At 39.2% G+C, this 23,482-nt stretch overlaps 1 protein-coding gene across 4 annotated transcripts in view; it reads right to left on the bottom strand.

Annotated features, from left to right (window-relative positions):
* The window catches only part of drp2 (dystrophin related protein 2), a 209,083-nt gene that overhangs the window by 46,391 nt on the left and 139,210 nt on the right, over positions 1 to 23,482 (bottom strand). For all 4 annotated transcript variants that reach the window (XM_024283360.2, XM_024283358.2, XM_024283359.2 and 1 more), the window contains 4 exons: positions 13,118 to 13,274; positions 2,285 to 2,405; positions 1,634 to 1,745; positions 851 to 1,007 (listed from right to left, as the gene is read on the bottom strand). In XM_024283360.2, the coding sequence (XP_024139128.1) occupies positions 851 to 1,007; positions 1,634 to 1,745; positions 2,285 to 2,405; positions 13,118 to 13,274 (547 nt within the window). The remainder of the gene's footprint in view (positions 1 to 850; positions 1,008 to 1,633; positions 1,746 to 2,284; positions 2,406 to 13,117; positions 13,275 to 23,482) is intronic.

Here is a 23,482-nt window from a genome sequence, read left to right as displayed (position 1 = left end):
GGAACATTTAAATATTTAAAATAATTGTTATCCGTTAAAACTTGCGTTAAAGAAATTGAAAAGGAATTACATTTGATATCTTTTATTAAGAGTGACAACCCCAGAAGTACTACTGCCACAGGACACAAGCATGACTTGAAACCAAATGTGAGCTGAGGATTTCTTCTCAGCTGAATCCACATTTATTTCCAGCTGTTTTTACCAGTAGTGTCCAAACTATGTCACCAGTGGCTGAAGTTGCACCTGTTAGCGTGTTCGCCCGTGTGCAGCAGAGCGAGGCTGCGCAGCACGAAACAACTGACAGGACGTCTCAGATGACAGAGCTGATCATGTTCCGTCTCTGACGGCGGTCCAAGCCCGCCACTCGCTTATAATGAACAGTGCTGCACAATTACAGGTAGCAGCAGCGCTCCGCACCCCATAATGACTCCACCAATGACCTGCCATTTGCTGAACAGCATCTATTCGCGGAGGATCGTAACCCCTGCCATCTCACCACAGCATTTTGAAGTGCTTGTCATCATCTGTCAGATCACAACGACAAGAACGAAGCAAACAAAACAAACATTTAAAGCAACACAGCATGATACATGTCTCACTGATTTATGAGTAACACATCACTGCAGCGTTTTCTTTTTTTAAAAACGTAGATGTCGCAGTTTTGATGTTTGTGTCAGTGAGTCTCAATGCTTATTTAGGAATAGCTTGAGGCCATTTTCTCTAATGAGAGAAATAAACAACTCTGCAGGTAAAACCAGTTCACGTCAGGTTTGAGGATGATGTGTCTGCAGCCTACATGCAATCGAGAGGAAAAAAACATGCAGGCTGCGGGGTGTTTTGTTGTGTTCACCTTGGTAGCATCTATGTGGTCCTGAAGAGAGTCGATGAAGAGGTCGCCTACAGGCTCCCAGGCATCCCTCACCCCCTCTGCCTGCTCCAGGGCTCCAGCCAGCTCCTCCATGGCAGCCTGGATTTGTAAAAGGCGCTCCAGTGTCCTTTCCATGTGTCTGAATCATTTGGAGAATATAAATGTAATTATTGGATCTTGGAGCTTACCTGACTCGCTCATCATCTGGTGTCTGATGTTGGTAAGGAGCGTTAAGACTGAAGAAGTTACTGGAATGACGAGACCAAGCTCCTAAAAGTTTGAACTAGTTGAGATGTGTGTGTATCCATCACTGATATTAGAGATGTTTACATGAGTCTACCAATCATCAATGTTTTTTTGTTGTTGCTTTTTTTCCTAATTTTTTTAAGTTCTAAACTAAAAAAAAAATGTTATTTTTGTTATATATATTACTATAATATGACATGAAATGTGAATATAAACAATAATTCCACAACTTTTATGCCATGACATGCAAACATTTACAATATTAGGCCCATGGACCGGGATCCTGTTTAGATTTTGACCCTTTACGCAAAACGTTTGGGCACTCTAGTATTAGAAAAATGAGAACAAAATAGCAAAGTTTTAAATGTGTGGTTAAATATGTCTTTTCCTAACGTGGGTTAAATAAATTGTATACAAAGCATATTAACTATAAAGTGAGACATGACTTACATATTGTATGACCCAATGTCAAAGTTTCTTTCACTTTTGTCATCTATGCTAGAGGAAAACATGTCCCACCTGTGGCGGTCCACACAGCGAGCTGTCAGTTTTTCCCACAGGTCACTGGCCACGTTTGCCTGCTTCCACACCGAACGACTCGCGTTCAAGATTCGCCGACGTGGAGACACTTCTGCAGATTAAAAACGGGGGGTTGGATTTTAAATACAAAACACAAGGACCGGAAAAAGTGGGTTATGCAATGCAGCAGTAGAGGGAAGACAGCCCAGGCTTGAGTGTTTTTCCGTATGAGATAAATAGGGCAAAATAAATTAGAGAACAGAATTTATCAACTCTGTTTTTTTTTTTCTCAAGCATGGATTGGATAAATTGGAGAACACTAAAGTATTCCTTGAGAAATCAGCCAACAGCAAGAGCCAAATTCTAACTAAAGAAAGAGAAAACGAAGCTGCAGAAAAAGAGACAAGCACACTATGTTGATGACCCAAGCAGATGACTCTGTGGAGCCAGTAAACTGGAGCTAATTGGTCCTGACCTGGACTCTGTCACCAAGCGCTGCTCAACACCGGGACAGCTCACCACTAATAACCACTAATGGGAGATTTCACCTGCATGGGCCTTATCAAATGAACTCAGGGGGTTAGCTTGTGGGGAATATGAATGTGACATTTTGGCTGTAACAGCAGTTGGCTCAGCGTAGAGGGAGCAGACCTTTTCCATCAGTCAGGGTCTCCTCTGGCTCCTGGAAGGGGTGCTGAGTGAGGAAGGCCTGAGCTGACTCTAAAATGGAGTAGATGAAGGGCCCGCGAGACTTGACATCCTCCATGAACGCCTGCAGACGGACAGAAGGGAGAGAATTAAAAATTTACACTTTTCTCAGACCTAGATGCTGATTAAGCAGACGAAGGTCGACACTTAGTCACATAAGAAGAGTAAGCGAGAAAAACATGATCTTTTTTTCTTATTATTATTTGCACAAATATGTGATCTCTAGAAGCAAGACTATTTTAATTAGAAAAGAAAAAACTTGTAGCCAATTAATTTTTTTGTAAAGTTGGGTAATTATGACCCAAATGTTACAGAGTGAAACTTCTTTTGTGAGCTAAAAAAAATAGGTGAAATAGGGAAAATAGCCAGTGGACAGTTATTTTTATGTATGTATGTATGATATCATTCCAATAGAAAAAAAATTGCCTCTAAACTGTAGGTTTATTTTAGAGAAAAAAAATTTATAACTTCAAATAATATACTTATTTCAATGTAATTTAATATCTGGAACAAAGTAATACATACATTCTGGAATCGTTATTAACAGTCATTAACAGTCATTCTGTGTGAGTTTGAAGAGAATTAATCCAAAAATAGCTTGAAAAAGTATTAACCATTTTTATATAATGGTTTTGCTTTAAATGCTTAACTCTACTCCTAGCTAATACTTAAAGTATTCATATAGGCTGCACTGCAGTGACATTTACACAAAACATGATGTTTACAGATGCAGCAAAGAATCTGAGGCAAACTATAGAGAAAATGAATAGCAAACATGCCAACGTGCTGGTTCTTTTGAGTTAAATGTCCAGAACTATGAGGGGGGAAGCACTTTAATATGGAAACGTGAAATTGTATTTCTGCTCCAGAACTTTTACAACTATTTCTTGGATTTTAATATACCAATCATGTAATCAATAAATCCTTTCTTGTGTGAAAGTGAATCCTAAAACATTTTTGTGGAGCTTCTTAAGGTTCAGACATTGACTGTATATGAGAACTGGACCCAGTGAGTACGTAGCCCCCCACAGATAATGACCTACTTCTGCCTCCAACACAATAAAGTCACTTCAGTCACTCTTTTTTCGTGATGCGGACACCGCCATGTTGGAGCCAAATTACGTCAGTAAGAAGTGATCAGAATCAGTCTGAGTGGTTGCTTCAATGGGAACCACTTTCACCAGTCAGGAGTGAGCTTATTGGAAGGCCACACCCCTACCACTTGAAAGCAGGTTTGAGAGAATCTGTTGATGAAACACCTCAAACGTTTGACGTGAGACCACATATTTTCAATGAGGCCTCTGATTGGCCATTTTAAAGTGAAGACATAAAAAAAAAACAATTTTGGTTATTCTGACAAATATAATTACTGAGTAATAGCTGTTTATTTCTAAGTAGAAGTGAATGGGAATTTGGCTTTTTGGAGCCAGTGGGTACTTCCAGTTCGGAATCCAAAGGGGGGAGGTTCGCTGAGTCCAGTTTTCATATACAGACATAGGCAGAAAGAGCCAGTCTTCTGAAAAAGCTGGTCATTGCCCTTCCAAGCATGAAAGGATCAATTAGCTAAGAGTCCAAATAACTAAACTCACTGTGTGGATAATAATACACTAGAGACCAGACTGGGAGAAAATGCCGGTTCAACTTAGCAGTTTAGTACAAAGTACACCTCCAAAGCTTCTCCTACCCTTACAGAAAGCCAGTGTTTTAAGCGACTTTCTTCCCCATCACTAATCTTTGTTCTTTACAAAACACACTGCAGGAGTCAGACTTACAGCCAGAGACATTCTCTCTCTTCAGAGTAATTTATTTAGGTGACGCTTGCCTTCTCAATCCTCTTACAGTATAAAGAGATTAGAATTGCTGCTAAAAATCTACAATACTTGTTTGAATTAGTAGGTCATGCGAGTAGGAGAAGGGAACAGCAGCCAAGCAGACCTGCTAACACCCAGTGAGAGAGTTAAAGAGAAAGCCTTAATAAAACCCTCACAAACAGCAGCTGCAACGAGCACAAGCGTGAGTTTGGAAGGCTGCGGTGTGAGATAAGATTCCCAGTGCAACAGTCATGAAGTCAACCTGCTGTCTGTCTTTCTTACCTTACTGTCTGGCACTCTTTCTCCAATTATAAATTTCCCCCTTTAACCTTGCATCCTTTCCTCCTTCCCTCTTTTTATCCTCTCCAGCTCTCTATTCTTCCCAGTCTCTCTTTAGCTACTTTGCTGCCCAAAGAAGCGCTGAGACATGGATTCCCTCAGCCAGCTGTCATGTTAAAACTTTAATTCCAGCTAAATTTCACACTCACAGACTTCAACTTTGGTTGGAGGAACATTCAGAGCCGAGCCTTCAGATCAGATTAAGATACATTATGCATAGCGTGGGGAAAATCCAGGGTGAGGAAATGGCTTCATTGACTTGGTTAAACCTCGTTGATGGCATTTCCGTAACTCCTGGGATGCTTCCTCTCAATGTGCTCCTGACACAAATGTGTTTTTTTCTTTTTCTCATTTCACTTCCCTTTCAGGTGAAAGAGATAATTTTCTGCAGCTGCAAGAGTCCTACTGAATCCCTTCACAGTAGGAAGCTTCATTCATCCAAAGCACACACAGACACACATATCCATCCTACCACAAACACACAATCCTTCTCTGCATTACCACCTCTGATACACTTCCACTTACAGACATGCACACAGACACAAAGACATTCCCATTACCACCAAAATAAATTCACTTAAGATCAATAATTTACGTTTTATGAACCATCTTTTTTTAAAGAGGCGATTTTTATCTCTAATTTGTTGGGGAAATTTTGGTAAAACAGACGCTAGGAATTACAGAAGAATCACAGAGGAGATTTTTAAGGTTTCTGTGGTAAAAAAGAAGAAAAAGAGTGAGAGAGCAAAACATAGAAAGAGGAGGGAGACTGAATCCAAATTGCTTCCCTATCCCTCTGGCTATTGCTTATCACTCCAGTTGTAGGGACATTTGAATGTGTAGTGGTGTCCGGACGTGTTTTCTTACAGGGGGGTGTAGTGACCAAGGGCTGACATAGATGACTATTGATGACATCATCGTGTGGTAGTAACATCCAAGTTTGAAGACACAATTTTTCCATATCTCACCTCTTGAAGGGATAAATGTAGGGATAGGGAGAAACAATTTGGATTGGGATTATGAGTGTGAGAACAATGAAAGGAAATAACAAAATAGAGTAAGAATTTTTGGAACACAACCATTAAAAGACATTTGTCAAAGTAGAATGTTAATCTAAAGCTACGTACACACCAGGCATTTGACGCACAGAGCATGGTGTTCACAATGGACAAACCGGGAGGGACTTCTACTTTTTCCCTTTTCTACTGTTTACTGGAGCGTGTCTGCCATCTACAGTGAAAAGAAGCTAGACGCAAAATGTGAAAGTGGTGCAGATCTCATGAATTGAGCACAAAATGGAAGCAGTTGGTTCATTGCTAGCATCCCTACCATGGATTACCATCATGTCAGGAGAATGGCCTTAGTTGATCATTATTTGAAAAGTGAACGCAGACACCCTCAAGCTCATCGCCATGTCTGTGTTAACCAAATAAACCAGCTATGTTCTGAGTTTGGTGAGCTTCCAGGTCCCTGATTGGTCAATGTTCAACCTGGTTGAGCAGGAAACGTGTGTTTGATGGCCACGAGTTTTGTACGCAGAGCCTGAAAATGGTCATTCAAACTCACGTGTGAGCATGGGACTTTGGAACTCCAAAGATTTAAATGCAGGTTTGGCATTTACATAAACTTCTCATTGGAAATGTCTGCTTGAACTAGTGATGTGAAGGGCGATGTGTTTGCTTTATACATGATACATGAATATATATGATTTCAAAGAATCACAAAATGCTCCCTCCTTTACTGATTTACCAAGATTTGAAGAAAATCACTTTTTTATAACCAAAATCCTGCTGTCAGACAAGGAAAGGATATATTATTACACAAAAGGTAACTAACATGTTTTTCTTGCTAGCATTTTAAATTGGATTGTTTAATTCATCCATCCATTTCCCTCCGCTTATCCGGGACCAGGTCATGAAGGCAGGAGTCTTAGCAAAGATGCCCAGACTTCCCTCTCCCTGGCCACTTCCTCCACTTCGAGAGTCTCTCCAGCGTATCCTGAGTCTTCCTCGGGGCCTCTGCCCAGAGGGACTTGCCTGGAACACCTCTCCAGGGAGGCATCCTGATCACCTTAACGGGCTCCTCTCAATGTGGAGATGAAGCGGCTCTACTCCGAGCTTCTCACCCTGTCTCTAAAGAAGCACCCAGTCACCCTCACGAGGAAACTCATTTCAGCTGCTTGTATTTGAAATCTTATTCTTTCGGTCACGACCCAGAGTTAATGACCAGGCCTGGTCCTGGGCTGCATGGCACCCTAGGCGAAAAATTAATTTGGCGCCCCTTGTAGAGTTAGAGATTGCCAGAGCAGGGGCTCAAACCCGGCTTCCCTACATTAAAACTCAAGCACGCACTGCACCACCGATTAGCCAAAAATCTACAGGAGAGTAAGGGGATTTGAACTGTTAAGGGTGTTGGGGAAAAAAAACACTAGGTGGAAAGTTAAATTACTCTTTTTTGACCATAATGCAGGAGAGAGTGAATTTCCAAGCAATTTTATTTAAGTAACAGACAGACCTCTGCTTTGAGCCCGGGTTACCTCCTCTTCCTTTTTCATCCTTAGTGTTTTAAAGAAGTACAAGCAGCAGCAACAGCATGTTTAAATTATTTTTTATTTTATTCTATTTTTTTTTTTTTTTACTTTTACATGAAATGAGTGTTGCGTCAAACTGTTTAACAGTTAACACAATGGGCCGGTACAGCGACCACTCCCATATTTCTGTTGATCAATTTTCCCTCTTTTTCAATTTGCAATTTTCCCTCACTCTTGAACAAGACCCCAAGATCCTTAAACTCCACCTGTGGATGGATGGATGGATGATGAATGGATGGATAACTGGATGGATGATGCACAGATATGATGGAGAGGCAACAAGTTCTGATCTAGTGATTTTTGGCTGACCAGACAAACACAAAAAAATTAGCACATTTTTGAACCACACTTTTTGTTAGATTCCCTGAACACAGCGTACACAAGCATGTAAAGCATCTTAATTAAAAAGATTACAAAAAAAAATCCTGCAATCATCCCACTGGTTGATCTCATCCAACGACGCTTTTGATTTAGACTTTTCAACATAGGAAACTGACATAAAACGCTGAAGACTTCAGTCACTGTGACAGCTTGCCAGGTAGAGGAGCTCAGAAGCCGGATGAACATATGGTCAGAGCGACTACGAGTTAATTAGTATAACCACCCTTTTGCAGGTGTTTTCAGTGAACCTGATGTGCCAGATGGCTTGTTGCAGACGTTCTCCTGAGAAGTTATTGCAGCCCAGAGATTAAACCAAACATCTGTCCATCATTTCCAATAACTGGTTCTTCTAATAGATCAATAAAAGATGATTCACTGGAAGAAGACATTTATCACAAAAAAAGGACTGAGTGACTACTGCCAGTCAATTGAGGCTAACAGTGTAGTTTGAGCTTTTTTTTCGGGGGGGGGCTTTTGAAGGGGAAAAAAATCTTTCAATAAGTCCTCAAATGAAGCTAAATGGCTTAGATCACAGAGCCTTGACCTGATCATATGTGCTTGCTGGAGCATGAAGGATACCTATGTGATCTTGGGAATCCAATTTAAAAAGTGGTTTAGTGATTATCGTGTTCAGTTGGCAACAAGCTTCTTAATCCTACCAGCTGTGGGAAGAAGCATCCTGTAACTGTTACAGGAAAGACTAGTTTTGGGGTTATTCCTTTGCAGAAACTGGGAAAAAGATTAAAATATTATTTTTCATATTAATAATAATGGGAAGAACATTTCTGAGCAATTATACTAGAATAAAAACAGTGGTTAGAAAATAAAGTCATCAGTTCAACTTCTACAATATTTTTAAAGTAAAATAAACATGGATATAAAACAGTCAGATCATTTAAAATGAGGTGAATCTTCTATTTTGCAGTTTAAAAATATTATGGAGCAGTATTCAGCAGTAATTTAACGTAAAATATGGCTTCATGTAAATACTTTTGGTTGAATTTTTAACATATACATTACTTGAATAAAGGGTTACCCTTTGTTAAGGAGCTTTATGTTGGTTAAATTGACAAAACAAATCTTATACTCTCTTTATTAACCAAACATCCATCCATCTTCCAGACCGCTTCGTCCCTTTCGGGGTTGCGGGGGTGCCGGAGCCTATCCCGGCTACTGATGGGCGAAGGCGGGGTACACCCTGGACAGGTCGCCAGTTCGTCGCAGGGCCGCAATCACACACATCCACTCTCACATTCACATCTAGGGGCAATTTAGAGTCACCAATTAACCTATGAAGCATGTCTTTGGACGGTGGGAGGAAGCCGGAGTCCCCGGTGAAAACCCACGCATGCACGGGGAGAACATGCAAACTCCACACAGAAAGGTCCCAGCCGGGATTCGAACCGGGGCCTTCTCGCTGTGAGGCGAGAGCGCTAACCACTTGCGCCACCGTGCAGCCCTATTAACCAAACATGATAAACACAAAAGGAGTATTGAATGTAGAGGCTTTGTGAATTGAAATTAAATCTACTGATAGTGATACCCAACCGAAGCCAAAATTAATGTAAATTGAATGCATTCCGATAAAGTTGTTTAACTGAATTCAGAATAAAATCAGGAAAAGAAAAAAAAAAACCCTAACCTGCAGATTTAACGTTGACCTGCTTTAGGCACAGGAAATGATCCGAGAACTGATTTCTCTCAAACATCAGGAAACGTTGAGAGGCTTTAAAAGCACTTCACCACCTTAATAAAAAGCAGTTTCTGATTGAAAAGTCAGATACTATGCTGGTGCTTAGTCTGACAGATGAGTTCTGCTCATACAATCTGATGCTCAAAGCTTTTTCTTATCTCTCTCCTGCAGGAATTTGAGATAAGTCTGATTGCTGCACAACTGGTCAAAACTGTTTGCAGTTACGGATCCGACTGAGGGGCTTCTGTGTCACATCGACAAGGAAGCTGCATGTTCCATTTAAATGCCAAGAAATGAACTGAATGTTTTTCAAAGTGTTATTTAAAAAAATAATTAAAAAAACACTTTTTACTTACTAAGAATGGCATCAGGCCTTTTCATTTTTACATTTCCTCTTTGGAGAATTACTATCATAACCTGGATTATTGTTGTTTTCTTAGACAGTTTGTGCTGCACACCAGGCACTTGGGGGCGAGAATGTTGATGTGGAAGTTAGCCTCAGCAGATCTCCCATCATCCCCTTGTTTACTAGCTTACAGCTCCTCACAACCTCAACAAACATTAGTGGTACAACGAAAAATGGTGAACGATACTGGAGCGATCCAGCCGGACAGATTTGAGCCAGATAACAGCTCGGACGAGGAAATCTAAAGATGGATCTATCTGTCTGCAAGTGGACGCATCAGAATAGATCAGGGAGACGTTGGCCTGTCCATTACACTTGATGCGTCACAAAAACAGCATTTTTATCTGCACTTGATTAATGCTGGTTTTAATACAAAAATACTCAGAAATGCAGTTTTAATCTTGAAATTGTTCATGTATGCCCTACATTGTGAGAAAAATGCCACATGTTAACAAACACACTATCTTGATTTGAGTGGTTCTGTAAAGGGATCAATGCCATGCTTTTCTTAAGCCTTTTAGAGGAAACTATATCCATATATAGATTGTGATACTACAAACAAAGAAATATTTCATAAATATTATTTTTATATTGTTAATATTATTATTATTTTTCCAACCCGGAAGTAAGGTGCCTCAATCTCTTAGGTCTTACCGTATTTTTCGGACTATAAGTCGCACCGGAGTATAAGTCGCAGGGACATTCAATCTATGAAAAAAACCGCGACTTATAGTCCGGAAAATACGGTACTTTTGCTTCTTGTAGGTTCCGCCCATTTCATAACGTCATCCTAGAGCTGGCCTCGGTCTGCATTTCACCCGAAAACAAACATTCAAATTTTTGCAAATATGGATGTGCATTTTGTTCATCTGCCTTAAGTAACCCATGTGTTTGTTCCAAAAGATGTGGCAGCCAGCCTGGTGTTTATTGGAGAGCGGCTTTTATTCCATCACAGACAGAATGGTGATAGTTAATGGATTCACTTTGCGCTGAAATTCGGTCACAAAATGCAAACGACAGCCCAGATGAACATTTCAGTATTTATTGAAATAATGAGAACACTGGATTATGTTCTGATTAGCCCTGGCTGTAATTGTTTCTGTTCTCTTTGAAGAATCATCGATCTCTGTATCAAAAATCCTAATTTTTCTGGAGACACTCACACCTTTCCATCTTTGCTCAATAATCCAACTAGTTCTTCTCATTTTTAGCTCGTATTTTTGTACCTCCACCAGGAAATTGTGTGTTTGTTTCTGCAGCCGTCTTCCCAATCACCCATCTCCTTACGTCATTCTCAGATATGTTTAGAATCTACCCCACAAGGTCTCGCAGATTCCTCACCAGAGGATTCTTTGGCACGCCTGGGAGTGTGTGTAGGTACTTGCACACCGGTCCCGCAATCAAGCGGAGACTTTCAATGAAAAGTCAACGCACACAAGAATTCCTGGCCTCTGCGAACGTTGCTATGCAAGTTTTTAAGTCGGGGCGCGAACTCTACGCACAAATTGGGCACGCACTGAGCACGTGCTGAATGTTCAACCCGGTTTAAGGTGCTTACACACCGGCCGCGTGTGGTGCATTCAAGAACACGCTCTAATAAACGTGTGCTCAGCAGGAAGGAGAATGTTCTTCTATTTTATATTTTAACTGTTTGTTAGCACCTCCTCCGACCTACAGTAGGGAGAACCTTGGAGCAAAAAGTCAAAACAGAGTAATTCCCCCAAATCTTGCTCCAGGTTCTTTTGTTTTCACGACTCTGTTCCTTTAATGTCTGTCTGGGAGTCACATTACTCCGACCGGGTACAAACCTCAATTCCTTTCTCTTTCTTGATCACGTTTGGCACTTCTGTGCTTTGTACCTGAGAATGACCACTCCAAAATCCAGGTCCCTGATTGGTCATTCAATCGAAATCGTCACTTTAAAACTTCAAATCGAATCATCCCCAGTATCATACTTTGGTGTGTGGTGTAAGATACAGTCAGAAACGGGATACTGAATGTCTACGGTGTCCATCTTGCATAAATCGTTAACAGTCAGTGCTCAGTATGAAGATACTGGCACACTCAGGAGTTGAGAAACATAAATCTGAGCGACTCTTGGATAGCTCACTGGGACATTTTTACTGCTTGTACAACTAGGTAAGAAGCAGCAATTTTGTTCAGATGATTAGAAATTTCTATCCTTTTAACACATGGCAGCACATATTATCCATGCAGTCAGTGAAACAATGACCTGTGAGAAGTCAACAGCGTGCATGTCTTTAGTTTGTTAGCACGTTTGTTCCTGTAAAGACTGAAATCCACCAGGAGTGCGGGCATCACCTGACAGGACTGTCAGTGAGCCTAACTGATGTTCCATAAAGCATTACTCTCTAATAATAACAAAAATATAACACTTAATGTGCTGTCAGTCTAATTGGCCAAACACCAGACGAGCTTGTTGTCGATTTTTATTCAGATCACACATCACAATCAAGTGCTAATATAAAGGATGAAAACTAATCTACAAGTGGCTCGGTATTAATCAGAGCAACTTACTGCTAATTTATGGAAGTCTTTCAAAATAATGGCTGCATTTGATAGATTGAGGGTTTGTGTGTGTACAATACAACTAATCCCTCTACATTACACCCTGTATAAAAGGGATCAAACAAATCATTGTACATATCCTAATACATTCCAGAAAATAATGCAGTCCTGTTGAATAGCAAGCACTTTTCTGGTGTCTAATTCTTGGCTGCTGCGAGGGACTTTTTTTTTTTTTTTTTTTTTTTTTTAGAAGATATTTAAAGGAGAATTTCTTTGTATGAAGGGTTTTATGCATACAAAATAATTAAAAATATGTTTTCCCTAATTAAATTATATTCTTAAAAAAAGACAGAAAAATAAAAAATAAAAAGCATTTGTTTTAAATTTTCAAATCATTTTCAAATCACCAAATTTGGAAGATTTATTAAAACTGAAGGTGAGAACAATTTCTTTGGGAACACTCATTTAACAGCCAGTGGTATCAAATATGGCAGAACTTGTAAATAAAAAAATAAAAACATTGAGCAATCCATACAGTATTGATTGAGACTGGACAATAAGCCACAAAATCAATATCTGCAAGACTGAAGAGCTGCCAAAAAAAGACTCTTTAGCTACTGTACAGACTCATAGTGGACTAGTCCGGCTCTCTTCTTCAGAAAGAGAATAAATTCTGCAATTTATCATAGTACTCATGTTTCCACGCTGTTGACTGACACTAAGAATAAAAAGCCACTCTACAAACCCTGGTTGTGACGCTGCTGCACTTGGTAACTCAGAGCTTTACACACATTGTGTAAATCAATATTGTTGGCAAAAATAGTGTTAGTAGTAATGCTCCCCTTTGGATGCAGATGTAAGGCTTCAGAACTGACAGGTGCAGGAACGGGAGAACTCGGAGTCTCCTTCTGCATGACTTTGTACTCTTGTGGTGCATATGTTATGGTTTCGTTTTAACGGAGTCGGGGAGAAGCTGTCGATCCTCATTTGCAGTGACTTTGCTGAAGAGTGCCGTGATCCAGTTTACCTGGTGGAACTCCCTCTGGTGTTGGACGGCCCCCACGTCGCCTCCTATGGGCAGCTGCTCCGACAGCTCCTCGTCCTTGGCTGTCAGCCATTCTATGATCTCCTGAAGGGAGAGCTGCAGCTTCCCACTGTTGTCAGAGAAGGCTTCCAGCCGCGCCCTGCCAACGCACACACACACACACACACACACACACACAGAGCTGATTTAGCAAACATTTTCCAACACACACCATAAATGCTCTTCAAAACACATCCTCAGGATTCATACTAAAACCCAAAGCTCCAGTAAAAAGAGCAAATAAAATGTTCTAATTGAAAACCTTAATTTGTCCTTTATTCAATTATATTTTCACTCTCATCTTGAGTCTTTTTGAAAGAGAGTTAATGCCAGTGGTTTTTATTTGGTACATCAGTAGCTTAGAAAAGTGCTTTCTGGTTTAAGTGTTATTAAAAACTGAAGGTTGACCACCTAGTGAAACCAGAAAAAAGAAAAAACAAAACTTTTCTAGGCTTTAAACTCTAAAGAATTCACCATTTGGGGGGAAAAAAGTCTGAGACACACATTTTGGAATCTGTCATAAACTGGTACAGGATCACAACAGATTAAAGTGAGACTAAAATATATCTTACAAGGCTGGCCTACACAGTATACCAGTACCTCAAATTGTTGCAGTTTTTCTTTTCTTTTCTTTTTTTTATACAAATTTTTAGATTAATTATCTACCCACAAAGGCAGAAGTTTTAACATAAGGAAGTCAACCTGTAGCTGTATGTGTGCCTTAACCCATAAGCCCAGTTCAAAAAATGACAGAAATTTCAAATATTTACCCACATATTTTCCAGCCCATATGTTTTTCTAGATCAACAAAAAAATGCAATGTCCTTTTTTAAGAAATATAGATTGTATGATAGTTGCCATAATTTGCTAAGTTTTTGCTCATCTTAGTTTAAGATGCAAAAATATTGAGTTATCGAGGGAAAAAACACCTTATTTACCCACTGTTTCAAATTTGATTCGCATGTTTTTAACATGGTGTTTTTGTTATAGAAGAAGGACAAATTTCACATTTTTTAATACAGCAAGTATAACATAAATAACAACTGAGTAATTATTTTCACCATAAAGTTTTGAAAAACATTTCCCACCAAAAGTGCTTTAATTTTATAATTAGGATAACTTTTTTTTTTTTTTATGTGATTATATCTAATTAGCCCACACGATTTTTCCAGAGCTCAAATTTACTCTTAATTACACACGTGTTTTTGATTGGCAGAGCTTTTAGCTTTGTTTTGTTCAATTGTCTTTTTTTGGAAAATTGTTGAAGTGCGGAGTAAACCCTGGTTAACGTGTCTTGGGTTTCATGTTTGCCATGTTGAATGCACCAGGTGTGTATTTGTTTGTGATATGAGCACTTTTGTAAAGCCTGGTTCATAATCTGTGAGGTCAGAGAAACGTGTCGTCTTTCCAAGGCAGCAAGAACAAAGTTCATTCTTTGGAAAGTTTGCGAGAAGCTCCAGTATAGAATTCCTGGGGTGTCTAAATAAGATATTCCCATTGCAGAACATGTCACATGCACTAAACATCATAAAGGAGGGTAGAAAGGAGCAGCATGATGGCAATGGCTTTTTAAGTGTTGACTAAAGAGAAGAAGATCCAGAAGATAAAGACTGTATATGAAATAGCCAAGGGAAGAAAAGAAAAAAAAAAAACAAGTGAACACAGATGTTTAGGAAGAAAAATCAGCTGGGTTATGTGTCAAAAACAAGCTGCAAGAACTTCAGTACCATGGGACTGCAAGAAATAAATGATGTTATTGTGTTCTGGCAGCCCAGGAAGAAAAACACATCTTACTGTTCTTGCAAAATATAAACCAGAATTATGTTTTCAGAATGCTGGACCACTGTGTCTGCGATATAAATGTTTGAAGCAAAGATGCTGCTGCAGAATAAAAAATGACTTACAAGAGGAAGGATGCTTGCCTAAATGTTGGATACCTGCTTCACAGCAGACTTCATCCTCTTCTGGCTATTCATCTTTTGTAAATGTTTTTCTACACACTACTTCTGTCTTTATATTTCTTTATATAATTAGTGTCACAGTTTGAAAAACTGATAATTGCAATCATGTTTGTTGCTTTTGATTCTTATTTTGCCTTTTTTTCCAATAGAAACTGCTCTCTGGGTGTTGAGAAGGACCTCACGCCGCCTGCTATCACCGCCAACCGGCTATCGCTTTGAGGCGAAGACGCTGACAGAGAAACCCAGGTGCAAAGGAGTGATGGGAATACAGAAACGTTAGTGTTGAGTGTTAAAATGCATATTTAGACTTTTTTTATATTAATCATCGGGCATATCTGCTTAAAGTAGAAACATTTTTTCACCAGATATCATTCACAATCCAAGTTCAGAGCTAATGATAGGAAAACTCTGATGACTAGCAACATTTAAACAAATCACTCACACATGGAAAGAGTCTCACATCAAATTTGTGCATAAAAATGCAGTTTTGTGTGTGTGTGTATCATACTTTTTAAATGTTTGCATCTGTAGTTAGTTTTAAGATGCGACAATTTAAAGTTGTGCGTGTGTAAATTTAATTACATTTTGTTTTATTGATGGTCTAGGGTTGTGTAGATGTTCAATGCATTAATGTATGTGTGGACAGCACTATAATGATGTGATTGTTACTGTTTAAAGCCCTTGGTTATCTTAAGTGACGTTAATTGTAGGTAAGACCCAGAAGAAAGAGCCCACTGAGTAAATGGGTCTACTCTGGACTCAGTAGGGAACTCAGTTTGATCAGTGCAGTTTCGCTGTGAGCAGCTGCAGTGACTGAAACAGTTGATAGTGGGATACAGAGGTAATGTGGAGAGATCTATTAGGAGAGAATAGTATTTGTAACCTCACTAACTTTAGAAAAGGATGAACTACACTGAGTTGTGTATCCACTACTGTGATTATGCTCATGCCATTTGAGTCTTGTATTGTTCTGCCCATGTGTTCACATAATTACAAAACAGAACTACTTGGTGGAGAAACTTAATCACAGTTAGCCAGGGAATCTGAGGTCATCTGAAAGACCCTTCCCCAGAGGAGACTTGTGATTCTCAGGAACTATCTACAACATTTTTTACAAACACAGACCGACACAGGCAGACCTACTGCTTTATTTTTTGGGGTAAATTATGAAGTTGATTTGCTGCAAATCCAGCTACTGAGTTTAGTTTAAACAGCTGTCCTCTTTTGTAGTGGAATGACAAAACAAAAGCTCCACAGCTGTGTTTTCCATCCTTGAAAATAAATATGTCAAGGTTTGGTGGTAATGGAGGACGCAAGTGTCACAGAACCTGAAGCAGGTTGATAAAAACCTAAATAATGTTTTATAGAAACCAGAATATGATTGGAAGAAACCAAACACCCTAATGTAAGCACACAAAAATGATAAAATAATATAGGAACAAATTTTGACATCAGGAATCTGGCAAGCAGTTGATCCACTGACATATGGAGAGTAATTTACTGTTGTGATGATTGAAAACACAAACGGGGTGTGACATGAGGCGGCAGAGCAGAACCCAAACCCCATAACTGAGCAAGATAGCAAAAAGCATTCAATAACATTAAAAAACAACTCTTAAAGGACAATCTTTTTCTCAGAATTTCACCCACTGCTGCTCATTACAGAAATCAACTCTGCCACTCCTCACAGCTAAAAACAATTTTTTGATGAGTCCAAGATTCAGAGCAGAAGGGATATAAGCTTTATTTGCACAGATTAGAATCACACAGTGCTCTGGCACGAGGACTGGTGCTGTTTTAAGCTTAGTCCTCTTATCTTTAGTCTTGTTCTTGTGTTCACCGATGTTCTGTCACAACACACCAGTTTTTGCTTTCCTTTTACTCAGCTGTTTCCATTTACTCAACTACAGCTAATAAAAGTCAAAGCTTCTCTGTGTGTCACCTTCACATCGACATCATTTCTGCTTTGTAGTTAGCCACTGTTACCTCCCTTTTCTTGTTGTTAAGCTTTAAATTTATTGATTATACTATCTTATTGGGGTGAACATCTGTTTCATCTTTTCTCTTTATCACATTAGCTTTGATTATCTTTTTCACTGACTTGTTGTAGTGGCTGCCTGGATTTGGCAGCCACACATGAAACTCAAACCCCATTTTCAGCGTGCCAGCTAAACCAAGCAGACTGCAAACAAACCAAACACACTAACTGCACACAGTATTTCCAAAACATGCTGAAATCATTTTTTGATCTATTTCAAGTGTTCCCAGTGATCTTTTAATTATGATTATACATTTTTTTTTAGAACATAGTGATTGCAGAGTGGCAGAAGTTTATTAAAAATTCACCTCTGACTTTTGCACAGGGCCGTTGGCATGGAGCAACCCCGCCCCCCATTCCCCTTCCAATTGAGGAGTGGAGCAGGGAGCTGGTGACCTGCCCAGCGGATTTTCTACATCACAAATACATTTTTTGTATTGTTTTCAAACCTTAATTTTGTATCTGTTTGTGATTCACAATCATTTCAATAAAGAAATACTTAGAAACACAGTTTTAATCCTAATTTTCTTCATATATGTCGCCCATCATGAGAAAAATGCCACAAGAACACCGTTTTCATTTAAGTGGATCTTCAACTAATTTTGTCACAACAAAATACATTTGATTGCCTGCATCTTTTATACCAATGTACAGTTTCTAGGGGAGTCTTCATCATCGAACTTGGACTTTTACATGATTTTAGAGACTTAGCAGCAAAGCAGAATGTATCAAACGTCCTCTAAATTAAAAATAAATGCACAAACCTGGACGTCTAAACCAAACCCAGCTGAAATCACAAACACCAAATATAGAATCCTATAAGAAACCTGGAGGTGTTCATTCATAACCTCTATCAGTAACAGACAAAGATATTTGTCATTAAATGGCGAAAGAGAGGTAATCACTGCAAGTTTGCAGCATGCAGCCACAAGACAAAGAGGTAGAAAAATAGTATGTGCTTGCCACCTGCAAGCAGAATGAGAGACGCTAGTGTGAAGCTCTGCTCTTGTATTAGTAGCACAGCTGGCAGTGAAACAAAGAGAGTGCTGTGAAAGTTTCCCTGTGTTTCAATTATGTACGCTGCAGCCCTGCACCTAATATGGTTAGACCTGCAGATGACAAATCAACAGCGGATTGCAACACAGACAAGGTGATATGGAAATACGTTAAAAAACAGGTACACATGCAGCCTGTTGTCTGTAAAACAAAAACAACTCAGTTCCTAGATTTAGTAAAATTGGGGAAAACTGGAGTAATGTCACAGTAATAGAGATCTGTTAAGGAAATATAATTCTTCTAAGGAAAACATTTTCAGTTGGATCAACAATATGTCAAATGAGATTACAGGAGGTTGTAAAAGTTGTGTAAGGGTTTAAAACCACCAGTCCATTATCTCCAATTCTCCTATTAGCCTGCTATCTACAGAAATGCCATATTGGAGACAGATACGTACTTCAAGTCAACATTCTCCAAACTGAATTTGGCACAGATGAGTTCTGACACATGGGAGATTAGGTAACACTTCAGGGATTCCAGTTGTGGTAAGCCATGTAAGAATTGCTTTAGGACTCACAGAGGGAAAAAAACAGAGCTGTAAGCTGTAAGAGTACATGACAGAATTGATACCCTGCTGTGTTTAAACGTTTGCCAGAAAACCTGAGTGAAGCAGACCATGATGTCCTTTAGCCTTTTGTTGCGCCCTTAAGCCCCTTCTCGCTGTGGTAATTGAATCAGAGGAGAACTGTTTTCCCCTGGCCACAGAAAAACAGCCTTTCAGTCTGTAGCAGGTGTGAATACAGACACACACACTCAAGATGGATTGAAGCAAGGCTTGTGTCTTAAGTTGGAGCAAACCTAGGCCTCAGATATCCCTACATTAAGGCAGCTGTAAAGTGAGAATCCAAATACTTCAGTAAAGAAACCGTAGTACACTCACTGGCCACTTTATTACGTATACCTTGTTTGTGTTGGGTTGGACCCTCTTTTACCTTCAGAACTGCCTCAATCTTTCATGGCATAGAGTCAAAAAGGAACTGGAAACATTCTTAGAGAGTTTGGTCCATGTTGATGTGATAGAATCAGAACGTTGCTGCAGATTTGTGGGTTGCACATCCATGATGCCAATCTACCGTTCCACCACATCCTGAAGGTGATCTATTGGGTTGAGATCTGGTGACTGTGGAGGTCATTTAAGTTCAGTGAACTCATTATGTTCAAGAAACCAGTGTGAGATGATTCCAGCTTTATGACATGGAGCCTTCTCCTGCTGGAAGTAGGCGCAGGTGAGGAAAGCACATTTTTGTGTGTGTGGTGGGGTTGTTTTTGCCTCTAGTGTGAGCTGAAAAAGCATGAGCACATGTTTTGTCCTTGTCTTAGCCTCATTAAATGCAGACAAAAAAAGGTTGATTACAATGTCAGTGGTAATTACGGGTTATTGGACTGTGATTTCAGGCAGTCGTTCTTGTGTCTGCGTTCACAACAAAGGGAAGGCTCAGCATCCAAATCCTTGTGGCTTTCACAAGTAACAGTTTTACAAGGATTCAGCAACAACCATAAACTCATAAACTGCTCATCTTGCAATGAATTGAGATTATTATAACAGACAAGGTCTGGTGCAACATCAAGAGGAAAATGTTCAAGAAACCTCCATGAAAGATTTTCAGAGACACATTCTGACATATATTTCTATGAAAGTGACTATTTGCAAATCATTTTCTAAATATGCGCTCAGTGCTGAACAATTTTTCTTGGCCGCATGGACTTAGAAGAAGGTTTAAGGTTAGGATTACGTTAAGGGTTGGAGTTAAATATGCCAAATGGTTCCTGAGTGCGGCAGGTGTTCTTGTGTCTGCAGCTCACCACTCCCTGAGGGGATGGGTCAAATGTGGACAACAAATGTCAAACCTCAAGGTGCTTGACAATTCATAGGTGTTCAACTTTCAATGTGTGCGACCAAAAACAAAATTTAGCCTTGGATGCAACTAAAACAGGTGCGGGCAATGCCTCAATGTGCCACATTATGTGTGGCCAAGATTCATTTCTATCATTTTTTGTGAAAAACATTTTAATAAAGTAGCAGCAGCAGTTTTTGTCAGTGAGTGACTAAACGTCAATAAAACTGAGATTTTTGCAGGGCACATGGAGGAATATTTTATTGCAGTATTTACATTCTTACTTTGCTCTCAGATCCATAAATACATCAAAAACCTCAAAGGTCCTGGTGATTTGGGAATATGTAATTACAACCAAAGCAAATTAATTCTACTATCATTTCTTTATTTATTTATTTTTTGACATTCATTATCCTCTCTAGAGACTTAAAAAGGAATAGTTTTTGAAATGCTGAGGATGGGTTTTCAGTTCTAAAACTCAGTTGGACCTCGATTGGTTTTCAAATCTTCCTTTGATGCACCGACCTGTTATCACATGTTCATCATCAGGGGGGGAAACGGCTATGGGAATTATGCCAAAAATACTGAAAATGGATTTACTTTTACTCTTTGGTTCTGTCTTCAGGGATTGTGCAGTAATTGATTTGTAGAACAGCGGCTGTTGACATGTTAAAGAGGCAAACTGTTGGCAGAACAAATCTGTGAAAGGGCAACGCTGTACAGTCATGGTTTGAACCACAAAAGCCAACTGAACCCGACGAAACAAACAAGACCAGAAAGCCAGTAAACAGCTTTGAGTCACCCACCTGTCACCTACCCATCTCTTTAATCCCCCACGACAGCCAAAAAATTGTTCTGTTTGTAGTCCACTTACATAATGAGAAGAACAGTCATAAAATCCAAAAATCAATTTGTCTTAAAAGCAATTTCCTGTAGTATTTTAAGGCAAAAAAAAAAACATTTCTGCTCATTCTTGATTTATTTTATGCTTTAATTGATAAAAGCTACACATTAATTGCATTTAAAACCAAAGTTACATGAAAACACACATTGTCTTCAACCAAAATAGTTTTTTGGACGGTAATTAGAAAAATAAATCCATGTTTATCAAATCGTACTGAATCATTAGTCGCATCAATTCAAGGTCTTGGAAAAGTTCACCGATTCGACTTAGGAACGTGGCATTAAAATTCAGCCATAATCAGGAACTGGCATTTAGGAAGGGTTGGGGGGGCCGATACTGAGCTTTTCAGGGTTTTATATATGAGGTGCTGTCCCTGCTTTTATAGCTTGATGTAAGGGAATCATGTGGTTCCTGTAGAAGATAAACCAGAATTTAATGTTAATGGCAAATACAAAATAACTACTCTCGGTTTTTGATTTGTCACCAACAAATTCGCCTGCTCTTAGTGGATCATCTAAGCACAGTGGGCATGCAGACAACACATGTCGAAATTGCTTTAAAACTAAGTAAATTAAGTTGCATCAAGAGGGGAAGAAAAGCTGCAGTCAAGGTTGCAGGCAGGTTCTCTCCTTTTTGTCGCTTGACAAACATCTAAAGGGGCGAAAGCTGCTGCTCAATATCTGAAATGCATGAAGGTCCTATGCAGCAGCTGTGGTTCAAATCACCATCTGTGGAAATGACACCAACCTGATACCCGTTTTATCAGCTCTGGTAGCACTGGTGAAGAATCATAATCACAATGCTTGGTGCAAAAAAAAAGACAATATGTTTAGCAAACTGTGAGCTTTGTGTTCATTGTAATTCTGTTCTCGCAGATGTGAATCCCTGTTGCATGCTAATCACTGTTGCATCTTCCTCGGCAGTTATATATGGAGTTATATTTCTGGGAATAGTATTTTGCTGCTGTAAGACAGTCTCCATGTGCATTTGCATTTTTCATACACAATCAAAATGTTTGCATCGATGAAAAAAACAAACAAAAAAAAAACTTCAAGAACATTTTTATTTTGTGCGGCTCCAACTTCCATTTGCCCTTGTGTAAAGAAGATTTCTGACTGCTAAAACACATTTTAGTATGTGTGAATCAGACTTACAACTGTAAAGGGGTTTTGCTCATTTTTAGATGCTCAAAAACTCTCACTAGTGCTTTCTTTTTAAGCACACACAAACAGATCTACAAAAACAAAGTGAAGTTACAACCTTGGATTTTTTACCCCAGCTTTCTGTCTCAGCCAATCAACCAGTGGTACACTTTCTTCTGCCAGTAGCCAATCTAGAGTGTAGTCTCTGATAAGCAAATACTTAAATATTGTACAACATATCTAAAGCTCATCTTTGTGTAATACTCAATTCTTGTTGCCAGTTTATCCTTTCTATCCTGTGGAATATGTTGCCATGTGAACTCCAATCATCCTGTGATCTTTCGTAAAACTGTTTCCAGTGTTTTTTCTAGTTATGATTATGACATTTTTTGGCAAAATGAAAAAAACTTGTTGTTTTCTAGGGCAAAGTTTTTGCTGCTGTGGAGCTCATCAAAAACGTGCCTTTGCCTGCCCAAATTTACCCACAAAACCCCAACCTAACATCTAACATCAGTGGAGCAGCAATAATGCCGAGCAATAATGGAGGAATCCATGCAGTTTTTAGCCATATGAGGAAAACGTAGACATACATGGATCTATTTGCCTCCAAGTGGATGCATCAGACTGGAGTGGAGCACAAAGACCCTTTTCAATTGCTGCATCACAACTGAGAGTATTTTCAAGCTGCATTTTTTGATCTGCTCTTAATTCACCAAAATTTTAATAAATAAATACTCAGAAACAAAGTTTTAATCTCAAATTCTTTACAAGACTTACATCATCAGAAGAATGCTATGAGAACATGTTAAAAACACCAAAAACACAATTTGTATTGGAGTGGGTCTCTAAAAAGTTCTAATTTTTGTGGCTCGGGCCCCTGAACAATAGAAACACATGAATGCTTTTTTTTACCCTCAGTCTGGACATGTGACCGAGACTTGCATGGAACATTTATTCCACCCTTCTGCAGTTATCAAGTGTTGATTGTTTCATTAAAAGGGTTCTTGTAAATTTTCTGACTTTTTTCTGTGAAGATTCCAGAAAGGGTTATTACAGTAATAATTGGTTATGTGTGGCTTCCTGGAAAACTTTAAATGTTTACATTTAGACGCACACCACGATATTTACACCTTTTCTGTTAAGGATGGTTTAAACTTCTAGGAGATTCGTAATCGCGATCTTGCGGTCTCGTTCATACTAATGTTGGCTGGATTTGATTGTGACTCTCCGCTATAACTGCGATGTACTTCCGATGGTGTTTATATTTTTCAAGCAACGCAATCGTGTTTATCTTTAACATTCCGCTCACACTTACAAGATCTGCGAGCGCGCAGGTACATGAAGGGCAGAGGGGGAAGTGATGAGTTCATCT

The sequence above is a fragment of the Oryzias melastigma genome, linkage group LG10 (genome assembly GCF_002922805.2).
Source record: "Oryzias melastigma strain HK-1 linkage group LG10, ASM292280v2, whole genome shotgun sequence".
NCBI lineage: Eukaryota > Metazoa > Chordata > Actinopteri > Beloniformes > Adrianichthyidae > Oryzias > Oryzias melastigma.
This window is presented reverse-complemented; position numbering and strand designations above follow the sequence as displayed.